Genomic DNA, 23,400 nt, shown 5'->3' on the forward strand with positions numbered 1-23,400 from the left:
AGTAAAAAGGAGAATATCGTGTTGGCCATTCCTGGCAAAAGATGATATAGAGAGTGAAGTGCAGGGAAACGCCACAGAGCAGAACAATCTGGTGATAATTCATAATTTATTTTTTTCTATTTATATGTCTATGTGTGCCATTCAATAGGAAAGTTTAAATGAAGAATGTTTGGTTTGTTTTCCGGCTTTGTAAAGCCAGATTAGTTTGTGTAAAGTGTCGTCCACAAGGGCACAAATACGATATCACCGGTTAATTGTCTGGGGCAAATAACCCCACATCTCGGATCTTCACCTGAGGTTAAAATAGGGTATCTCTCTACTGACTAAGCCACCACTTTCTCCTTAGATCAAGACTTTATGTAAGGCATATTAATTGGACTTTAAAAAAGCACCAAAATTGATTCGAAATTGTAAAATACGATAAATAGCAGGGATAAGTGATGAAAAGGGTATCCCTAGGACGACTACAGCTAGGATTTATGAAGGTAATGCATGCTTAAGTCTCCATATGCTGATATTGGGCTAATCAGTTATGAAAATCAAAATGCAACTGATTAATAATGATACTACATCATTCCTTTGTGTGTCAGTGACAACATTAAAATGCTATAGGTACGGGTATTCCGACCGTATTCAAAATGCCGAAAGTAATTCGTGAACGTAATGACGTTGTTGCCAATGATCTGTTGAACTTGTTAAAACACTAATGTTCTTATAAGATGAACACCCTAGTACAGTTTATGAACTATGTAATATATCTTGAATATGGAATAGAAAACATAGAGATGCACATTAATTGAAATGGTTTATTTCATCAATTTCTCTCGGAACGCGACACCGAGAGAAATAGTATGCACATGTGAATTTAACAATGTCAACGAAACACAAGGTTACATGTTCCGGAAATCATATATACGTACACCCTTACACACAAACACCACTTCACCACATTTCCTCACACACATATATACTCATACAAAAATACACACACCATCCACTAAACATATATTTTAACAATGAAATAACATATATTCAACATCACGCGTATATCCTCATGTTCCTTATCCGGTAGTGTTCATGAATGGACTTTAGCATTACAAATATTACATGTTTATTAGTGGAGTGACTATATATTACTTTGTATCCTAATACTGACATGTTATATGTGTTGTCGACAGTCAGCAGGTGGATATTACTTACTTGTTATGTCAAATGTTCAGATATTGTAGATTTTCCCCATTATCTTTCAATATACTACACATACAGGCAATCATTACATATGTTACACGTTGTCATCTTATCTCATGATAAGCCAGGCTATACTGAGTACATGTATTGTTATCTACGTATTAACAATCACGTTTTGTATTGTACAGGTAACTTGCCAATTTCAATATTGGAGTCTGGTTATTACACATTATATTCTCGTATTTTATGTGAAGATGAAATTCGTAGACATTAGAAAAAATAAAATGTAATTTTCCTATATAGTATGTTTTGATGTCATCTACGTATTTTAACACCTAAGTTGTTACATGTTAATATATAGGATCATAAAGGTTTTATCAATTTTTATGAAACGAGCCTGATGAAGCTTTCATTTTGTCGAGTCCTAGCGAGAACAAACTTAAAACTTGGAGACGAGTTTAACAAAAGATCATCAAAAATTAAACAAATTTTTGATGCTTTTTTTCACAACATGGTCCCGAATATGATATCACAATTAATGTTTGACTGGTACAGCCAATGAAAAACTCCCTGGGGTATATTATGCTAATGAGTGTATGAAAGGTATGACAAGGGCAAAAGCACTGGATAACATGCAGAGTACACTCACAGTCATACACTTCTCTTTAAATTAAACTCCAGATCACTAATATTATTATTGATATATGCTCAGGCCATCATTGTAAGACTTTAGGTACAGTGATGTTTAATGATTGAGAAATTCCTCGATTTTGTATTCTTATATAATTCCCTTTAGAAAGTCGACAAATCACATTTCGTCTTCTGTTTGTATATTTACCAAGACGATATCATGCTTATATTACATATATTAAGATCAAATTTCTCCAAGATAGCATCTTATAATTTCCGTGTATGAACCTAACATCATTTTTGGACATTCTTAAAAGTTGGTATAAAGAAATTTAAAATATCTCCTTGTTGAATCTTATAATACTGAGTAGACAACGAACATGTTAAAAACCATACGAGTTCGCATATCTTGTTTTAGGCGATTGATATCCAGTCATAGAAGATTGCTTAATTGTGATGTAATTTTCATTGGGTTTGTCAGGTGGCTTGTTCCATGGCTGTTCTGATCCTTTAGCAAATACAAGGAATATGATTGTCCCGACTATGTAAGCACCCATTGACACGTAGAATATCGTTTGCCATCGACTCATTGATTCCTGCTCGTAAAAATGTGAAATACACATCAATGATTTGGTATAAATGCTATCTTTCAATCTACGGCTTTTAATGGGCTTTTACTCAAGTACTTTTACTTAAAGAACCTCTGGGTAGGCAGAATGATAAATTTCATAAACTTTATATCTGCACTCCCTATTTTATTTACTAGTGACGTCATAATACAGATGACGCTAGGAATGGGGTCACCTGCCCGACAACGTATTTTCCCGGGTGTTTCCTCCCACAGTAAGACCTATCGCGCGCTTCCATCCGGGTTGAAATGAGTGATTAATTAAAGCTGAAAAAGCTTGAATTACACTTTTTGTAAAATATACAATGGTTAGTATTCAATAAATTTATTCAATCTCTAGTTGTATCAAATGCAAGATCACAACACAGTTTATTTAATAGTTATTAGGATAAATAAAACGATTTTAGTGATTTGATAAAATCACCTTCGTGGGGTAAGATCATGAATGACCGATTTCTCACTTTTCAAAGAAAGTTCCCCAATAAAAAGTCATTATCTTCCGGAATATATCTATTCTATTGAATTTTTATGAGTGGTTCGTGTAAACCTTTCTTTTAATAATAGTTTGCCGTGGTTGTATCAAGCTTAAGTTTAAATTAAGATTCTGTAGAAGTGAATGTATCTCCTTATTGTTGTTACACATGGCTTGTTTGCACTAAAGAATGTATGAAAACATTAATACCAAACATGACGATGATTTGTATCTAATATTAACCTTATATGCATACAAATGTATAAAACACAAGTTTATTCTCCATGTACGTTTTCAGAAGTCTTCATAGTTTGTCCTAGCTTTATTGACTTTCAGTTCGGATAAAGATAATGGTGACATGTGTCTCCTTGGTTTTGATGCAAAATTGTATAGTTAGTTACTTACGTGGTTATTTGTCATTAATCCAACAAAATACGGAGAAAAAACGGCAGGTATATTCGAAGAAAAATTAGATAAACCCATCAGTATTCCTGTAATATATAACATAGTGATAACATTGGTTTATGATTTTGTTAACATGTTGGTATTTCTTATTGGTTTTTGTTCTTAAAAGACTTCATCATTATTTTTTCTGCCTTAAGGAAGCGAAAATTTCAGTTGCATTAAATGGAAAAATTAAAAATACTAATAACCCATTAACAATCCGCTATCCAGTATTGAATATTTTGAGTTTAGCGAACTCATCTTTGTTTCAAAAATAATTTTACCTATTAGATGTCAATGTTTTAGGTCAATAGCAACACTTACGCATTATAGAAGGAAGAAATAGCTAAGGGATACAGTAAATTTGCCATGTTTTCCGTCATTCGTTGCTTTAGATAACTGACAAGCATTGTACAAAAACACAAAGGTATAAAAATTTGCAATGGAAGTTTACAATTAGCTAAAGTACCACTAAATGATAAAAAGAACCAGCATATGACTATTGGTCTATTGTAATGCTAACGGTTCAAATCAAGCACAGGAGATAACTTCATTATATATCTATTCATTCGGACACTACTTACCTGAATAATTGTATCCGATATCGAGAAGGTTAACGGTCAAACCAACTTGAACGAACCCTAACATTCCATTCCCAAGCACAATAAGTGCTACGACGATAACGTGTTCACATCCGGCCAAAGATATAAATGGTAAGCACAAAGCAGCGGGTACAAGACCTAAATAGGATATAAAATGTAACCATTTAAACGAATTGTATATTCCGACTATGGCGATATAGTTTTGCTACTCCGGCTATAAGTTATTAGATCATCTTTGTTGCAGCGAATGTGAGTGTTGGAAATGTGGTCAAAACGCCTACATCTTGTCTTACCTTAGTTGGTAAGTATAAAGAACAATCACTAACCGCCAACATAACTGGCAATATCTCTCTTTGTGACCCCAAATGAAATATCACGTATCAAATGTTCCATAACTACCTAAAGTGTTGAAAAGTTTCCGAACGGTGACCGTAGATAGAATCCTCTTGCTCCGCAATAAATCTGCCAAGTAACTCCCAAAAATGCTTGTTATCAAGGACATCAGCATTGGTAGGGCCATCAGTAGCCCATCCTATAGATGAATAAACAAAACATGAATAGTTCCAATACATCTTAGTTAATGATAATATGCTCGATACTCGTTAGTATGAATAATCTTTTCGGCGTTGTTAACCTGGCTCCAGTTCGAGGGCTAGAAATTACTAACGTGGATTGACCAAGATAGACATGAAGGGAAATCTTCGATGAAGTGTACAGTAAGACATTTTACCTACCGGAACACTTGTTATTTTCCTCTGGAAATGTGTACCCTTAGTTACGGAAAGGTGACTAATCATTTAATCAAGTATTTCCTTTAGATTCATGGACGTTTTTTATTGGACGTTGTCGCATTTAACATATAATGTCTTGACAATAATAAACACAACTTAAACCGAAAAGCGGTCCTGAAATTAGGCACTACCTAAGAAGCATACCCTTCTCAAATACGACATCAATAGTTAATTTCCCGGGCTAATATTTTGCGGATTTATTGAGAACATTCCTTCCCTATCCGAATATTACCCATTATAAAGTAATATTGGTTTCTGCATTGTCATATCACAATTATAAACAAGCAAACATGACATCGGTTGCCAAAATAAAATACCCTATTCATCGAGAGCAAAGAAGATATATGTAAGGCTCACTTTTGTAATATCGAACTTCTGTATTTTATTCATGTACGTAGGCAGTGTAGTATATGTGATGCAGCCACCCCAAGCCTGCAGGAAATCGGTCAGCATAATGGCCCACACTGCAGACGATGTCAAAATCGCTCTCCAAGGTGTAGGGTAATGCTTTAAAGAAAAAATATTCCGTACATCCTGTTTATTGACATAATCGCATAACGTTTCACTATTCTTTGTTTGGTGACGTCAATTAACAAATGGCGTCAAAATGGAATCAATGGGAAGGAATCTCCAGCCCATTACAGGACCTTAAGACCATATCACACATGTATAATAACACAAAAACGGAGTTATTGCACTGATGAAAGGGTACAGTTGTATGAAGGTATGAAAAGGTGTGAGCAATGTCTCACCGTTGCTTTCTTTACAGATGCGGTACTTTCGATAAACAGTCTCTCTGCTGCTGAGATCCGTGTGTGATCAGATGGCGTTTCGAATATCAGAAAGTTCCAAAACACGAACCATATTACAGCTGTTCCACCTAAGTAATATATAATACACCATCCTAACGGAAGTGGATTCCCGGAATAATCATGAAATGTTAATGTTGAATGGATAGAGGTTTATGTTTTTATGAATTTTATTTACTTTAATTTCGATATTTTAAAGTGAGAGCAGGGGTCCTGATATGATTATATGCCACTAACAGTAAACTAAATATTTTGGAGGTTCTGGTGAAATATAATAATGAGTGAGCTTTGAGGTTATTTTATTTTATCCTACCTATTTCACCATTTCAACATTGATATGAATACAGAAATAACTTTCATAAATTTATTTTGGCAGAAGCGGAGATAAGAAACATATCTATTATAAGCCGTTATGTTACCAAATATGTAGAAAACGGAGGGCCATCCACCTAGGAAATCAGAGTCGCACAAATATCCGGCAACCGGCATGACGACGAGACTTCCGAAAGTGGCACCTACAAATAGCAATGCTGTTCCTGGTCATGTCGTTTAGTCTATTTCCATCTTCATTACCTGACCCCTACATTCCGAACACTGTTGTTCTGGTCATGTCGTTCAGTCTATTTCCATCTTCATTACCTGACCCCTACATTCACTGTTGTCTGGTCATGTTCAGTCTATTTCCATCTTCATTACCTGACCCCTACATTCCGAACACTGTTGTTCTGGTCATGTCGTTCAGTCTATTTCCATCTTCATTACCTGACCCCTACATTCCGAACACTGTTGTTCCTGGTCATGTCGTTCAGTCTATTTCCATCTTCATTACCTGACCCCTACATTCCGAACACTGTTGTTCCTGGTCATGTCGTTTAGTCTATTTCCATCTTCATTACCTGACCCCTACATTCCGAACACTGTTGTTCCTGGTCATGTCGTTCAGTCTATTTCCATCTTCATTACCTTACCCCTACATTCCGAACACTTATCGACATTTTATCAATACTTGTATCTGTTAAATAGTGTAATATACTGACGTGTTATGAAATAGGAGACGAATTGATAAAAATCATTGTCTCTATTTTTTATCAACCGCACCATTTGGGTTTTTTTTTATTGTTTATCAAAATATCTTAAAAACTAGCTCGGCAGATACTGGGTGAAATAACTTGTACACAATGCAAACATTTTGTCACCTGCAGTAGCAGGAATACGTAACAAAAAACATACTGAACTAATTACGGACACTTCTATCCGAAATTGACAATTGTTTGCCTTACACAAATTTGTCATGTTGATATTTTCTTGGTGTTTTTTATACAAGCACACAAATCACACATTTTCGAAAAGTAACAACTACAACGATTGTTACATTCTCTCAAAGATAAAATGGTGCAATAACGACGCACTTGGAAATTGTCCCCTACAAAATGCGATATAAAATATAGCTGTAATAAAAAAAAAATTGGAAAATTCATAAGACGTTTCAAAGATCAGTTTACAATGTAAATATATTTCTTTGATGATCATCCCCGATCTTTAAATGATCAAAGACATTAATAGAATGTAAAATTACATGTCACGCATTAATCGTTGAATAATATTTAAACGACCGTGATTCAATTGCTGGGAGTCATTAAACACAACGTCCATGATTAACTAGAGAGTATAATTGTCATTATCGTACAATCATGTGTTTAGTAAAGATGTTTTAAGTCCTGAGGAATTCAAAACATGAATGTAATACACTAGTGAGCCTATCCGATTTTACCAGAGCTGGCGAAAACAGGTAGGACGCTTCTTTCCTTCTCCGGTGTCCATTTCCCTTGCATTGTCGAAATTGCTGGAAACGTCATACCCTACAAAGTTAACCTTTTACAATACAATGGTATCATTTCGTAATTGATGGTGCAAAGTAGAATTTCTAAAGCCATTCCATAACGATTTTTTTATCTTCAACATCTATTCTGTTTATGATTTTAATAACTGAATTATTATTATCATCAATATATCTTCTTAACGGCCCATCAACACATAAATGTTCATTAGGGCCATCAAACGGTAAACACACAGCGATCCAAAAGGAAATAACATTAAACAAACCGAAAGGTAAATGACAAATGATAAAAATCTTTTAAATGGTTATGTTAACACAAAAGATTAAAATGGAACGTCATAGTCTATTATATAGACCAACATCTTTCAGGTAATGTAGAATTTTACAAATATATCAACAGTTTCAAAAGGGATTTTAGACATGAATTGTTACGAGAAAAACATTCTCGAGTAGACAGAAGGTCAATGCAGTCCAATAAAAAATGAAAAACATACGATGGATATAATAAGTTTAGATATATACATATTAAGTGGTATGATCATCTTTGTATTTAATCAACATACGATTTTGTATGAAAGTTCAAACGTACATTTTCTCATCTGATGCAAGATGCTTTGTAATTTAAATTATCATCAGATTGAAATACCAATGTAGATAAATCTTTATCCTTTTTTTCTTATAATAGATGTGATATAGTCATTTTCAAAAATTAACACCGACGTCAATTATAAAATCATTACGGAAACTACTCTGCTGTACCTACCTCAGCTAATCCTTCAATAATCCTGCAGACAATCAGTGCCCATGTGCCTATCCTAGCAACCAAAGGTGTTAACAATGTCAGAATGGCAGTAATCAAAATTCCACAGCCAAAGATATGCTTTCCTCCAAACTTTGTCGCCAAGTATCCTCCGGGAATTTGTGTTGCGGCGTAACCATAGAAAAATGCGCTGAGAATAAGCCCCTGAGTACTCTCATCCCAGTCGAATTCAACAGCCTGTATAAATAACCATGACGTCTTGATGGTATTTTAAGATTAGAAAACCTAACCTGATCCAGTGAATATGATACTATCAACTTAAAAAAACATAACTTGTTTTGCATTGTCTTTTCACGTATTTCGGGATTGACTACATACACTATATGTCAAGTAAACCTAACATCTATCTCCGTCATAAGCCACGAATGATAAACACATGGAATTAATAACCGATTATATACTTTTTTATATTTACAATGGTTTTCGATGAGGAAATAAAAACTATGTCAACTATGACAGATTAATTTCCTGGGTTTGAAAAATATAAATCTTTCTTTTTTTTCCAACGTGATTTATTTACTCATAAAGATGTACAGTTTAAAACAAATATCGAGGTACCTGTTTGTTAGTGAGTTTCGTGTCGTTTAAACTCGGGCTCGGGCACACATCCATGTCCGTGTTATTTACATCGGACTTGGTGTCTGTATGATTTGCCATGGCTACTATGGCAACGCTCAGGTTAAATCGGAGGGCATATATGTGGAAATATCCGATAAAAGACAAGATTGTGAATGTATGTCGGGCGCCATACCCTAAAATAAAATCAAAATTTACATACGGATGGAAACTGTTATCATCTCTCACATCTATTGTCTTTACTCATCAAATATTTGCAAAACACTACTTCTTATTGAATGGAACCCTCCACATATCGATATTGATATTGCATGTACGTGGAGAATGATGGGGACGATTTCTGAAACATATAAAGGGCATTCAATAGTTTCCATTTAATATCATATATATCATTTGAAATACAGAATGTCTCTATTTTCGCGAGGGCGAAACGAGTGAAAATAGATATTTTCTGTCATAGGAGTGAAATGTATACGAGGTTAAATTGGATTTTCAATTAGAAATTTTCAAATTAGAAATCGAATTTGATATTGTTTGATCAAAACGAAAACGTCCGATCCCTGATCTAAACGAAAACGTCTGATCCTGATCTAAACGAAAACGTCCGATCCCTTATCTAAACGAAACCGTCCGATCCTGATCTAAACGAAAACGTCCGATCCCTGATCTAAACGAAAACGTCCGATCCTTGATCTAAACGAAAACGTCCGATCCCTGATCTAAACGAAAACGTCCGATCCCTGATCTAAACGAAACCGTCCGATCCTGATCTGATCTAAACGAAAACGTCGGATCCTGATCTAAACGAAAACGTCCGATCCTTGATCTAAACGAAAACGTCCGATCACTGATCTAAACGAAAACGTCCGATCCCTGATCTAAACGAAAACGTCCGATCCTTGATCTAAACGAAAACGTCCGATCACTGATCTAAACGAAAACGTCCGATCACTGATCTAAACGAAAACGTCCGATCCCTGATCTAAACGAAAACGTCGGATCCTGATCTAAACGAAAACGTCCGATCCTTGATCTAAACGAAAACGTCCGATCACTGATCAAAACGAATATGTCCCCGAACAACGATAATGTATAACATAAATCAAACCTGTTTAATCCGTGATTCGTAAACGAAAACTATCCTGATCTAAACGAAAACGTCCGATCCTTGATCTAAACGAAAACGTCCGATCACTGATCAAAACGAATATGTCCCCGAACAACGATAATGTATAACATAAATCAAACCTGTTTAATCCGTGATTCGTACTACGTAGTAGAAAGAGTAATGAGCAGTTATAAAGCACAACACATTACAAAGTTCGTGACGTCATGTAACATAGCCTTTTACATGTCAGTACAACCAGTGTTAACAGAAGAACGGGAAAATTATGTCATTGAGAAATATTCTGTTTCTGTGTGCGATATTAGCCTAGGCGTGATTGATGCTCGTTAGTTTGCCTGATGCTTCCGTTGTTGAAAAACCTTATTAGCAAACGTGACATTGGATTGATGATAAACAGAAGACGCTTACTCTTTCTGAACACTTGGGTCTTATTGTCCTTTTACTTTGTCAGTAGTCGCCATGTAAATATGTATTTTGTTTATATTTTGATCTAGATTGAATGAATTTAAGTTTGGATCATGGCTATGCTGACTATGACACATGTCATCTTATTATTTATTTCCAAGCTTTAAATAACTGTTGTAGAAAACGTTTTTACAGATACTGCATAATCTTATATTTCCGTGGGGTTAAAATTTTGTGGGTTTTCAAAGTTATACATTTCCACTAGCATTTCGTGCTTAAATCGTGCTTACGAAATCAATTAGTAATATTTGAAAATACAACTTTATCTATTTAATTTACCTTGAGATTTTGAGTATCCACGAATTCAATGAAAATAAATTCCCCTAGAAAATTAATTATTTCACAGTAGACGTTCTTAGATTTATAAAATGGACTGCTAAATGTCATTGACATACTATAAAACACGTTGGTTTCACGTTGATAGTGATGTCCATATCTATAGAGGTCAAGCTGATATGTAAATCTTCTATATCAGTCTTGTTTCTATTGTTACACATAATACAAAATCTGATTAATAAATGCTACACTGTTCTTTGAAGACACTAAACATTCTTCAATGCTGCGTGTTTCTCTCGGCCATCCATTCCACACCATATGTAATGTGTACACATTTTTTTATATTCATTCAAATCAAAGTTCATTATAACAATGCAATAGGTGAAATGGTCTTCTTTTCTGACATATTACGAAAAACTTCATTTTTCCTTCGTTTGACTATATGACATTATACAGCATATTTGTGACAAGCACATATCAATGAATACTTACCATTATGAATTCGGGCGTTCTTCTTTCTGGATGTTTTAGTATCGAGTAAACTCTCTTTCTCGTCGTCTCTGTTAATCGAACCCATGACCTTGGTGCGTTATGCGTAATTTCAAGACATGCCTGATATTTCTTACATGTACAACGTTTTTTAACCCTTTGGTTATATATGTGTTGCACCTGTTAAATACATTCTGAGTACTAAATATTCAAATGTATGTATACTTTGTTATCGTGTGTATTTAAAGTGACCTAGTTTGTACATGTATTGTGACTTCCGCTTGCAATTATATATTATCTTATTCATTGACATAAGAATCGCTTTTGAAAAAAAAAAAAAAATAATAATAATAATAATTTTTTTGTGAGAATTGTATATCTTGATTAGCAATGTATGATGTTCTTAATGAAGTAATAAAGCATGTTTAACATTTTGACAAATTTCGCAGAACATGTTGCTTTAATCATTCGCTGTTATCGAATAATTGCAACTGCGATATCAGTGATGAAGCCAAGCACTAAACACACACACACACATATGTATAATCAATGAAGTAATAGCGACAATACAGACAAGCGGGTTGTCAAATTCTCGAGGCAATCTGTACCTATACATCACATACATATAATATAAAACAAATTCAAAGTTATAAATCTAAAACGAGAGTGGTGGTGTAAATGTAGGCGTCTCGATAATCCCTTCCGCCGATGAACACCGAAGGCCCTTTATAACGGACAAAATACCATCCCTAGTTGTTATATGGAAGGTGGTGATTAAAATATAAAAAAATGTTTGAAATAAATTTCGGTATGTTTTGCGCTCAAGACACTGAGCGTATATGTGATTGCAATGAAAACAATTGCATGTCGCACTCAGACGAAAGTAATCTACCGAGACATTTCAGCCACATTCTAAATGTGGAATTGTTTGATTAGATTAAGAAACCTTGTTTTAAAAATATATAAAATGTATGTGAAGTTACTATAAAAAGTAATCTGATAAAAACAACACCATTTAAATACATATATATATATATATAAATATATATTATTTAGGATATTGGTCAAGTAGTCCTCAGATTCGTCAACTCGTCCAAAGAAAAGTCGCCCATAAAAAGTTTCTACTTCCGGGCTAGAGTTAATCTCGAAAACGAAGGAAAGCAGAAATAGAAACTAAATAAAAAGTGAAAGGGGCCGAATAGGTGGCCTCAATGGTAGCATGAGATGTACCGGCTGCCAGGTATGTATGTCCGGACCTGTACATGCCGAGTGGGTAGCAGGTTTGGAGTTGGTTGATCAAGTGTCGTTCCTTACTGAGGCGTTCCTGGTCACCCCAACTCCTGCAGTGGTCAATGGGTACCACCTGTATGTCATGCCACGAATAACTTGGCATGTTGAAATGCTTCTTTTTATTAGAATATCGGTGATAGTTGATACTGTATTAATAGTATCTTCCACTACCCTGAGGGTGAGACTGTTTTCCTCATCCTACCATTTACACCTACTCTCACCAAACTTCCTACTTTGAAGTGCATGATTGATACAACTCCTGTTATGTGAAGTTTGAATTTGCTTCGGGATACCGATATAATCATATCATTGCTTACATATGTCAGAAAGTGAATTTTAGGAAAGCTTGCTAGCTACTAGTTTATTATAATTGAGGTATAAGAAGTTACATATTACACGACAAAAATGAGAGTAAATCATCTTTTCTCTCTAGGAAAAAATATTACTTATTTACTAATCTGTGAGTATCATTCATGATATGACGTTTTAATGAACAGGAGCTACACAGATCGTAAACTGACTTAAAATGATGAGTTTTGCTTCACTTCAACATATACCTGTTCCTGATCTCTTACATATTGTAGTAGGCGGGCTCAGGAGATGAGAGTTTGCCACACAAATGACTTCGCGTTGTGTATTTTTAAAGTGTACAAATGTACAAGGCCAAAATCGAGTTACTAAACAGTGGCCAACAGTCAACTCCCAGGCACACCTTCCGGTTCTTTTCTCCTGATTAGTCGAAGTGTTAGGAAAGACCCACAACAACGCCAAGATTCAAGTTCCACTATTTAATTGTCAATGGAATATCAGCGAATAGTGCCGGAGCAATAACAAAGTATAGACAAAAATAAACAATTTAACATCAAAATCAGTCAACCAAGGTGTAAAAAGCCAGCAGAAAATCTAACAAAATTGAGGTTTTTTAATGTAAAACCAATTTTCATGATGTAATACTTACCATAACTTTAGTATGCAAATACAGTACCTACACCCATCTTTGTATCCCAACAACAAAAGATTCAAAAGAAAAACAATCCCGCCCTCCCTACGATCCATGAGCCATCACGGCAGGAACGCAGAGTGATCTCCCTTCCTCTAATAACCTTTATGGCGTAAACCCCACAGAGGGGCAGCCAGGCAGATAAGGAAGAGGGGAGGATAGGGTGGGACTCCATAAAGTTATGGTAAGTATTACATCATGAAAATTGGTTTTACATTAAAAAACCTCAATTTCATTTCAGTAATAATTATCATAACTTTAGTATGCGAATTCGTCTTACCGTAGTGGTGACTAGAAGCCAGGCAGCCCCTTCAGCACAACCAAAGTAGTAGGGAGGGAGAACAGAGTGCTAAAGTGAAGGAAGGGACCTCTCTGTGAAAGAGCAGGTGTACCCACATGCCGCCGTACGGAAAGACATGGCCCGGGGCTAACGAGGAGGCCCAGCCACTGACTATGCCACCACCAAAGGTCCCAATGAATACAGGCCTTCTGAGTGGGAAGCTAGGGATCACAGATAAAAATCTGTTAAGGTATCCCTGCCCTGCCAGAATACTGCAGACATGACCTCCTGAAAGGAGGACTCATTGAGAGAAGGGCCCAGGATGAAGCAAGGGCCCTGACCTCGTGAGACCGCGCTTTCGCTCTCGCCAGAGCCAGATCATCAAAATGCTCGTAAGCATACTAAATCACCTGGCAAACCCACCTGGAAACCGACTGGGAGGAGATATCTCGTTGCCCCTGTTTAATGGGCAAAACAGACGGGATCGAGAGCCCCCCCCCTGGTTTTATCAAGATAAAACCTAAGAGCCCGACAAGGACAAAGCAACCTATCTCGCTCCTCCAAGCTAGTCACAGCCAGGATCCTGATGGGATCGTGCGAGAACCCCGGAACCTGATCCTTCGCTAAAAACAACTCTATTCATAGCAAAGCCTCTGATTAGGGCAGAAAGAGAGGAGGACTAACCGATCTCCTTCCTGCCATAACAAGCAAGAACTCTGGCAATAGCTGTACGATAGCCAGCAATAGTGCCAGGTGGCAGATAGCGGTACCTAAACAGAGAGATTAGGAAGTCCGCAATCAAATGCAGAGGCTTCGAATGAATAAGCTTCCTTGCCGACACACCAATCACAGAAGATCATCCAACGTGACTGGTAGACGGCAGAAGAGGAAGCCCTGATTGATTGCTCAATGCAATCTGACACCTCTTGAGAAAAGCCTGCCTTGGCGTGGCTTCCAGAGATAGCCTCAGCGCGTGAAGGTGGAGGATCTCTGGTCAAGAGTGTGTCGTTCTGGGCCAAGGCTGGCGAAGGAGATTCGGTCTGGTGGGGAGAGCCAAGGGCTCCTCCACCAGAAACGACAAGAGCTCCTGAAACCAAGCTTGCCTCGGCCACAGAGGGGCTCTCAGAAGTAAGGAGCAGTGATGCTCCCAGAACTTCTGTAGAACCCTGCCCACCAGGTTGAAGGGAGGGAATGCATATGCATACGTCCCTTCCTATTCCAGAGAAGGGGCGTCCACAGCCCACGCCTTACGGTCTGGGACCGGGGAGACGAAGGTTAGCAGCTGGTTATTCAGGGAAGTGGCAAACAGGTCTATAATAGGTCTGTCCCACGCCTGACAATTCCCCTTGAAAATCAAGGGACACAGCTGCCATTCCGTCAACACCGGCTGGTGGCACCTGGAGAATGGCCACCAACACACTCAGCCTGCCAGAAAGATGCTTGACCGCTATGGTCAACTGCATGTCCTGGCAGAGAAGAAGGATGTGGATGGAGAGGGCACACAGGACATGAGACCTGGTGGCCCCTGTCTCTCCAGATACGCGACAACTGTTGTCGGTAGCCACACTTTGGACTGCAGGATACCCCTAAAGGACTGCAGAGCCAAATGAACAGTCTCATCTCGAGTACACTGATGTGCTCCGAGAGTTGTTCGCCAGACCACTCCCCCAAGCGGCATTGGCCATCGAGGTAAGCTCACATTCCTGTCATGAACGCGTCCATGAACAGGATCATAGAGGGGATAGGCTTGGTCAGAGGTACCCCGTGGAAAACGTTCTCCTGAATGGTCCACCAGCAACAGAACTCCCTGACCGACTGGGTAAGCGGGATCCAGGCCTCCTGGATGACGGAACCCAGTCAGACAGGAGGAACATCTGGAGAGGTCCTATGTGAATCCTCCCTAGGGGGACCACATATGCCAAGGAGTTGAGATACCCCAGAAAACTGAGGAACCAATGTACCTGGACAAGCGACCAAGTGATGAAAGTCAGAGCCAGAGCCCTGACCTTCTCAAACTTCTCCAGAGGTGGAAGGGCTAAGCCCCGAACCATGTCAAAATGGTTCCCCAGGAAGAAGAAGTCCTAATATGAAGGAACCTCTGACTTCTCTCTGGAAGGAATGAAGCCGACTCTGAGCAAGAGTTTCAGGACCAGACGAGTGTCCTTCACTAACGATTCCCACACCAAAAGAGGCATGAGGGAGTCGTCGAAATAGATGTGGACGTCTATTCTGCGTGAGTGAAGGAAACACCAGCAGCAACTTGGTGAACACCAAAGGAGCTGTCGTGAGCCCCAAGGGCATCTCTGCCTTGGCAGCATGGTCCCTACTTCCTCCTGGAGCACCCGTGCCCTTTCTGAATCCCCGGGAGGAGGAAAGAAACAAAAACGGCCAGGAGGCGAGGGACGAATCCTGAAGAAGGGGAATACCTAGACCCTCCCTGACCACCGACAAAAGCCCAAGCGTCCTCTGTAATATCCTGCCACTGGGAAAGGAAAGCAGAGAGACGTCCGCCCACAGGGAGTTCCGGATGGGGCAGATCGAGCCCCTGCCAGACCAGAGAATCGTCTGCCCACCCGGAGCCTGAGCCTGCGGGAGAAGGACATGAGCCCGGGAAAGGAGAACCACCGTCCACCCGGCCATACCCTTCGCCTTTCGCGGCCAAGAAGCAGAAATAGTCAGGAACCCTTCTTCTTGCCCCCAGGAGGTTTCTTACCCTTCCTACCCTTCCCCTTGTTGCCGTTGAAGTGAGGTTGGGACTTGGGCTGTGCAGAAAACTGAGCAGCCGAAGACTTCGCCTTCTTCTTAGGAGGCACTGACCCCTGCGAGGCACTGGCCTTCTCAGCCTGAAACCTCTTCACCAGAAGTGCTGAGGCGACCGAGTCCTCCTTCATATCCTTCTGAACCCAAGGAAGAGCTCCCCTGAACAGGATAGAGCCCTAGAAGGGGGCATTCAACAAGCGGAAACGGTAGGGTTACTGGACTGGGCGGAATTTCAGAACTGAAAACTGCCTAGCCAACACGGCATTGACGAGCAGAGAACCTGCAAGGCTGCCGTGTCCTGTATGTCGGCTGTTCTGTCTCGGATAACCGACACTCAGGCAAATCGGATACCCTGTATAGACAAACTGTCAGGAAGTCTATGTATGACAGAACTTGGATGGAGAGGTGCAACATTCTCTCCATCCTGTGGTGCTCTTTGGGATCGAGCACCACCTGGTCCACTGATTTGCCGGGCCAGGCAGCCAGCTGTCTCAACTCCAGCTGTGCTGGTTGAGAGGCCAGCTGCCCATCATGTGTGGCATAGTCGGAAGCTGAAGCCTCCGACAATTCACCAACACTGAGCTGCAGACCGACAAACCCGGGAGCACGGGTAGAGAAGGAGTCCTTCTCTAAAACCGGAGCCCGGGCCGTGGCCAGAACCGAAGACATGATATTGCCTTCTGGCAGAGACCGATCTGAGCGAACGGAAGCCCGAGGAGCCACCAGGGAACCCAGAAGGATGGTGGATTCAGGCGCCGACGATGCTGAGGCGGTGGGCAAACCTCCGCCCTGAGAATCCGGGAGATGTTGGCCCGGAGGACCCGCATCCCAGAAAGCACATGCTGAGCCTCGGCTTCAGCAGTCTCAGGGCCATCTTCCCCTTGTGAACCCTCTTGGCCCAGGAGAAAGATGAATGACATCGTCTTCCTCTGCCGAGCCCGCACCCTCGATGTCCATCTCCTCCTCAATAGAGACCGAAGTCCCCTTGGGAGGAACAGGGGCCGCCAGAGGAGCCATCTCCGCAGAGGGGAACTCCTCTTTATGGCATTTGGACGCAGCGCGACCAACAGCTGTAGCTGTAGGCTTGGGTCGGAGACCCGAAGCCGACCCCTGGGAACAGGAGACCGACGGGTCCGCGCTGGAGGCGGAAGTCCTTAAGGTCTGGCAAACCTTTATAGGACCGGCCAACAAGGCCCCCGAAGTAGCAGAACATTGGGGGGATTCCGCACTGCTATAACATCTCCTAGAGGAGAGACCAACCCCTATGGGTTCCACGAGTGAAGACCCATGGGGTAAAAACCCAAACCCCTGAGGGAATGGGAACGGTCCAGCGGGCCGGGAGTGACCCCAGAACTGGCCAAGATGGCCTGCCTGAGTCTGGGGCTGGACATCCTGTCCAAAGGACCAGGATGAACCGCCACTCCCACCAGGTGGAAACCCAGACATGTACGGGCTAAGCCCGTAACTGCTGAGTAACTGTTGGTACCCAAAACCATCCGCAGGTTGGCCTGGGCGACCCAGGAATAAGTGCCCGCAGGCACCCCTACTCCCTGAGCCCGGGGGAAAGGGAGACCGGAAACCGGACTCCTGGCCTGAAGCCCCAAACCCTTGGAGGAAAACCCCCTGGGAAACCCTGCACTGGGAAATCTGGATTGGGACGGAAGTCCCAGAGCCAGAAGCCTGTGAGGGTGGGAAAACAGACCCCGCGCTGACACCAGGATTAGTGAACTCAAGTGTCACTAATCCCCGTAGCCACAGACAATCCTGACAAAAAGTCTGTGGCCCCTGACCCTATACCCGAAGGCACAGTTCCGGAGTCAAAGCGGCCCCCACCAACGACGCCACCTGGTATGCCGAGGTCCCTGAAGGAATCAGAGACCTCGACCGGAAGTCCCTTTCCGACGGTAACACCGCCGCCTATCGAGAGCTACCGGCCAATTCGACCCTTGACTGCGCCGAGTCAGGGTCGGGCTGCCCCCCCTACTCCAGGACGCACCTGGACAGAGGGAGCCACCCCCTGCTGAAGGGCGGAGCTCGGTGGAACGAGAGCACCCCCAGCAGGAACGCTCTGGTTCAGAACTTCAGGAGGGAGGTCTTAAAAAGCTTACTTCCCTTACCGGAAGAAGAGGACGAATCCCTCTTCCGGCGGAAAGTTAGCTGGAAAGGCATGGGAGCCTAAGCAGCAGACTCCATGTGCAAACAAAGTTCACATAGTGAGGTCTGGCTGCAATGTCGGTAAATGGGACAGGTATCATGGGGTTCCCATTATCTATAGAAATAGGAACATCCATGCGCTGACCCCCGACGTAAACCCGGCACCTTTATCCAGCATCGAAACAATAAAAAATTGTAACAATGAAAACAAGGATAAAAAGTTTTCTAACAATCAAAAAACTACGAACGAGATCATAAAACCTACCGTACGCAGCAAGATTGTACTGCAAAAAAAAAAGAAAACGGTCGTACAAAACGGCCGACAAAGCAGCAAGAAAACAATTTCAACTTCACGAAAATCCGAGTGACGAGACAAGTAGTCACGCACTCGAACACGCGGAGGAAAAACACGGCCGGAAACGAATTTCTCGAACAATCAAAAAACTACGAACGAGAGCACAAAGCCTACCGTACGCAGCAAGATTGCACTGCATAAATAAAACGGCCGTACAACACGGCCGACAAAGCAGCAAGAAAACAATTTCCAACTTCACGCAAATCCGAGCAACGAGACAAGTAGTCACGCACTCGAATACGTGGAGGAAAAAACGGCCGGAAATACGGTCAAAATAAACAAATGACAATACTTAATTTCACAATATAAGTTGGGAGATGGGTTTATAGACTACTAATAGAGTAACAATATACTCAAACGACAATGGCAGTACGAAGAGAAGGAGTAAGAAAAGCACTTAGCTCAGACACCTCCGCACTCGTCGGCAGCCATAAAGGTAAGAGGAAGGGAGATCACTCTGCGTTCCTGCCGTGATGGCTCATGGATCGTAGGGAGGGCGGGATTTTTGAATATTTTGTTGTTGGGATACAAAGATGGGTGTAGGTACTGTATTTGCATACTAAAGTTATGGTAATTATTACTGAAATGAAAATGTAAATTAGCGACAAAAATAATTTAAGCAGCAAAACAACAAAACCTGACAACGTGAAATAAACTGGGGTCCAGTGCGCCCCCCACAGATACTGCTGCTTTTAGAACAAAACTGGCTACATTAAATAGCCTAAACCTATCTACTGAACTCCAAACTTTTAAAGTACACTGGTCTGAAAACCAACCCCCTCCCGTAGAAACCTACATAATAGCTACTAACTATAAGCTACATTGTCAGAATTTGACACTACACCAATGGAGAGCAAATAAACCCTTTCACTCTGATTTCAGAACGGTCTACATAATTCAACTGTATACTAGTCTAATACCACGTGAATTCCAGCCCTCACTCCGGTTTCGGAGCGTGCCCCGCAGCTTACTGACTAAGGTGACAGCCTTACGACAGTGAAGGTATTCCTCTGTTTTCAGAGTGTCAACTGTCTAAGAAGGCTTAATTACATTTAACTATCACTTCGGTTTCGAAGCGTAAAGGCCTAAGTCTAATTCCCCAGTGCTCTGGTTTCAAAGCATCAGTAATACTGCGGCAAACCCACTGAACTCACCTAACTCCGGCCAGAAAAGGCCCCGGCACTGCACGTGTATCGCCGTTTTATACCCTTTGACCCTAGTGGAAAAACATCCGGTGGATGTAGAAACTAATAACAGACTCTCAGCCACTGGCTCCGCCGCTGAAGCCCTGACCAATCACATTACGTGATACTAATGACTACGGCCCATCTCACAAGATGGCCGACATAACAACCCGAAGCAGACAGAAGTCAATCCAGACATAATGTCCCTCCGTAATCCCTAGGCTGAACCCCCCAGAGTACTACTAACATCGCGACTAAGGGTACGTACACCTAGTAAGAGCCAAAAACCCCACTACCGGGTCACTCAACCGAACGCTACACAGCCTTTACTCAACAAGACTCACACGGCAGAAACCGACCTTTCCACAATATAAAGCAAACAGTAAATAAGATAATATTTAATAACCACAGAGTGAGCCATACAAATTGATATCATATTACCTTCGCCTTGTGGTCCTAGTTCTGTTTCCACTGTTTCAACAATCCGATCAGTTGCCGTGTCATGTTCCTTCATAGCCAGGACGATGTGATGGAATGTCTGATTCGGGTAGGTGATTGTCCACTTCAGAAACAACAACCCTGATGAGTCAAGTGTCGCGAAATAGATTCCTGGGTAAGGAATACCCAGCTCGACAAACAACCGCTCATGAACGCGGTTACTATATAGGACAGGCGACCTGTAACATCTAAGACGAAATAAGATGTTGGCTAATTGATGATGCTTACTTTCAAATATATGTTTTGTGATAAATTTATGACGAATATTACACTGGACGAAAATGAATAGCTCTAAGCATGGGCGAAATTTAACTGGCCATATGATGATACTGCTGTAGAGTCAATAACAGAACAACTCCATAAATAAAGATATATAACGAAATATCATACAGTTACAGATATTAACATAAATCAGCCAACAACAACCAACAAAGTTCTTGTATCAACGCTTCAGTATTTACAACTACATATTATCTATATAGACACGTACTCACCATTTCAACCTTTTTGTTTGAACTTGTGCGGAATACTGAAACAGAGCCCACATATTCACTTAAATGTTCAACAATTCATTGTTCATATAAGTAGTATTGTCGAAACAGTCGACAGGGGAAACATAATGAGCGTCATCTCTTACTTGACACGTAATCAATTAATCAGTGATCATTTATACAAATGATGAAATGTGTATGAGTACCTTGTTATGTAGTTGATGTGTATACTGAAAGTGTCGCTGGTTCATCATTTCCAAGGCGCCACGAATAATTTCTTCGATTAAGAATCTAACTCGTTTTCCGCTATCTGCGGGGAGATGGTCTTACGTTGGACTGAACAGTCACAACAATGGTGGACCTAACTGGTTGGATGGAAATGAAAATTCTTCGGATATCATTGACCTCAAAACACCCAAAACCTCTATAAAGACACAAGTGTTCACGTCTCGGACTCGTCTGGTCTATTTCAGTCGCTATTTTGAGGCTTTGTGCTGACAGTGACGTTGGAGTGTATGTCCTAAGCATGTGGGCGATGATTCTGTGAAACAACTCGTCAGGTACGTATACATCGGTGAATACGAAGCATAACGCTTTAGAAATGGCACGAAGACTGCGCTTCAGGCTGGTGACTTCACTGGTTATCTCATCGATGATTTGCAGCTCCATCAGTTTGCTGGGGATTGTATACGTTTCACTGAACTGTGGATGTTTGGTTACGGATCCTGACGTCAGCATTTTTACTATCAATCCAATTTTTCCATCAGCGCCAAAAGAATGGGTTGCTATGGAATGAAAGTAGCTTCTTTGCAGATTCAGAAGACCTTTTAGTCGATTCGCCCTTTGTTTTGTACACCTCCAGGTCTCGGGTCAACAGGAGGTCGTCAATCGGGAAAAACTGGTCGTTGGTAATAAGGAAACAGAAGAAGTCAGTCAGCCACTTGGGGACGATCATAATGTTGTCAAACTCCCGAAAATAAATCACAGACCTAGTGCAGTGAACGTATCTAAGAAGGAATAAATGTCTACTGTTATTCTTTATTTGGAATAAAGAATAGCTATATAACTTAATTTTCTTGGAATATTGAAGTTAGACGCGTAGTTAAATTTTATATTGATACTTAATATATTTTACGCAGCTGTTTTTAAGTAAATATCTGAATATATTAATATTTATTTCATGTTAATGACTATAGAAATACAACAGCAACTCCCATGGGTAAATCTGGACTAAATTAGATGATCTGACCATATCGGAACATAGTAAAAAAAAAAAAAAAGACTTGCCGAAATATACGATGTCTAAATTATAATGAAAGTTATCTGTAATTACCTCCCTTTAACCAACGTTAAATAAACCTTTCATATATATTACAGTCTTTAAAATCATTGATGATGAGTTCACTTTGATCACAATTAATATTACCGGATTTATAATATGACATAATGTCTTTTTGTAACATATGGCTGTTTATTTTCGCGGGGGTGATACATTATTTCGCTGTGTATAAACGTATTACAAAATAGCGAAAAGATTCCCCGTGAAAATTACTAGCTGTACCAGTATGTTGCCAGATTCTTACGGGTAGTTGAATAAATGATACAAGTATGAAAATACATAGTATAATGGTTCCCTCTGTCCGTAATAAACTAGTCTTTGGATTAATTTACATGGACCTTGAAGTTGGCTTGGTAGGAGATGTATCTTGATGATTGTTAACGCTTTTCCATTCTATTAATAAATAATATTCTGAATATTATAAGTATTTAGTTCTATCAATTTATAAAACTGTATTGATATGAATACAAAAATAGGCTGAAACACAGCTAACAAACAATACATTTTTTTCTAAACATAAATTTTATTTAGTTTATAACAATTGCGAAACAACACCTTATATCAATCAGTTTTATTGGCCCGGATCTGGTTATGTCAGAGTAAAAACCTACATGGTTAGCCAGGTGACCCATATACCTTTTCACATTTACTTTGGGATTTTAACCCTGAACAACGTTATCAAGATAAGGTGAAAGGCGAGCGCGTTACTTCCATACCATTCCTTTTTATCAGGAACATCGCAACGGCGACGTGTTAAGTATTGTTATACACAGTACAAACATTAATTAACAGTTTGCTTCTAATAACTAAATAAGTATTGATATGATGATACGAATAATGATGATAATAAATCGATATTACCAGAATATGACATTAATCAACTTTAATTTATATTT

General features: G+C 40.1%; 1 protein-coding gene across 1 annotated transcript; it reads right to left on the reverse strand.

Moving 5' to 3' along the window:
• Window positions 1-2,201: 2,201 nt before the first annotated feature.
• Window positions 2,202-11,241, reverse strand: LOC132544832 (sialin-like). The gene is made up of 11 exons (XM_060208479.1): window positions 11,157-11,241; window positions 8,780-8,973; window positions 8,165-8,398; window positions 7,336-7,423; window positions 5,984-6,079; window positions 5,508-5,635; window positions 5,113-5,262; window positions 4,364-4,496; window positions 3,947-4,102; window positions 3,324-3,409; window positions 2,202-2,414 (listed from the first exon to the last, which is right to left on the reverse strand). The coding sequence occupies exons 1-11, from the start codon at window positions 11,239-11,241 to the stop codon at window positions 2,202-2,204; spliced, it is 1,563 nt and encodes a 520-aa protein (XP_060064462.1).
• Window positions 11,242-23,400: the final 12,159 nt, after the last annotated feature.

This window comes from Ylistrum balloti, unplaced genomic scaffold (genome assembly GCF_031769215.1).
Source record: "Ylistrum balloti isolate Yb309-2 unplaced genomic scaffold, AGI_CSIRO_Ybal_v1 Utg369810, whole genome shotgun sequence".
Taxonomy (NCBI): Eukaryota; Metazoa; Mollusca; class Bivalvia; order Pectinida; family Pectinidae; genus Ylistrum; species Ylistrum balloti.

Excerpts from the sequence above, each read along its gene's own strand:
- LOC132544832 (XM_060208479.1), bottom strand. The coding sequence starts at position 11,241 with ATGGGTTCGATTAACAGAGACGACGAGAAAGAGAGTTTACTCGATACT. Across the intron at positions 3,410-3,946 it reads TATCGGATACAATTATTCAG|GAATACTGATGGGTTTATCT; the intron begins GTAAGTAGTGTC and ends TATATATTACAG. Across the intron at positions 2,415-3,323 it reads GATTAATGACAAATAACCAC|GAATCAATGAGTCGATGGCA; the intron begins GTAAGTAACTAA and ends TTTTACGAGCAG.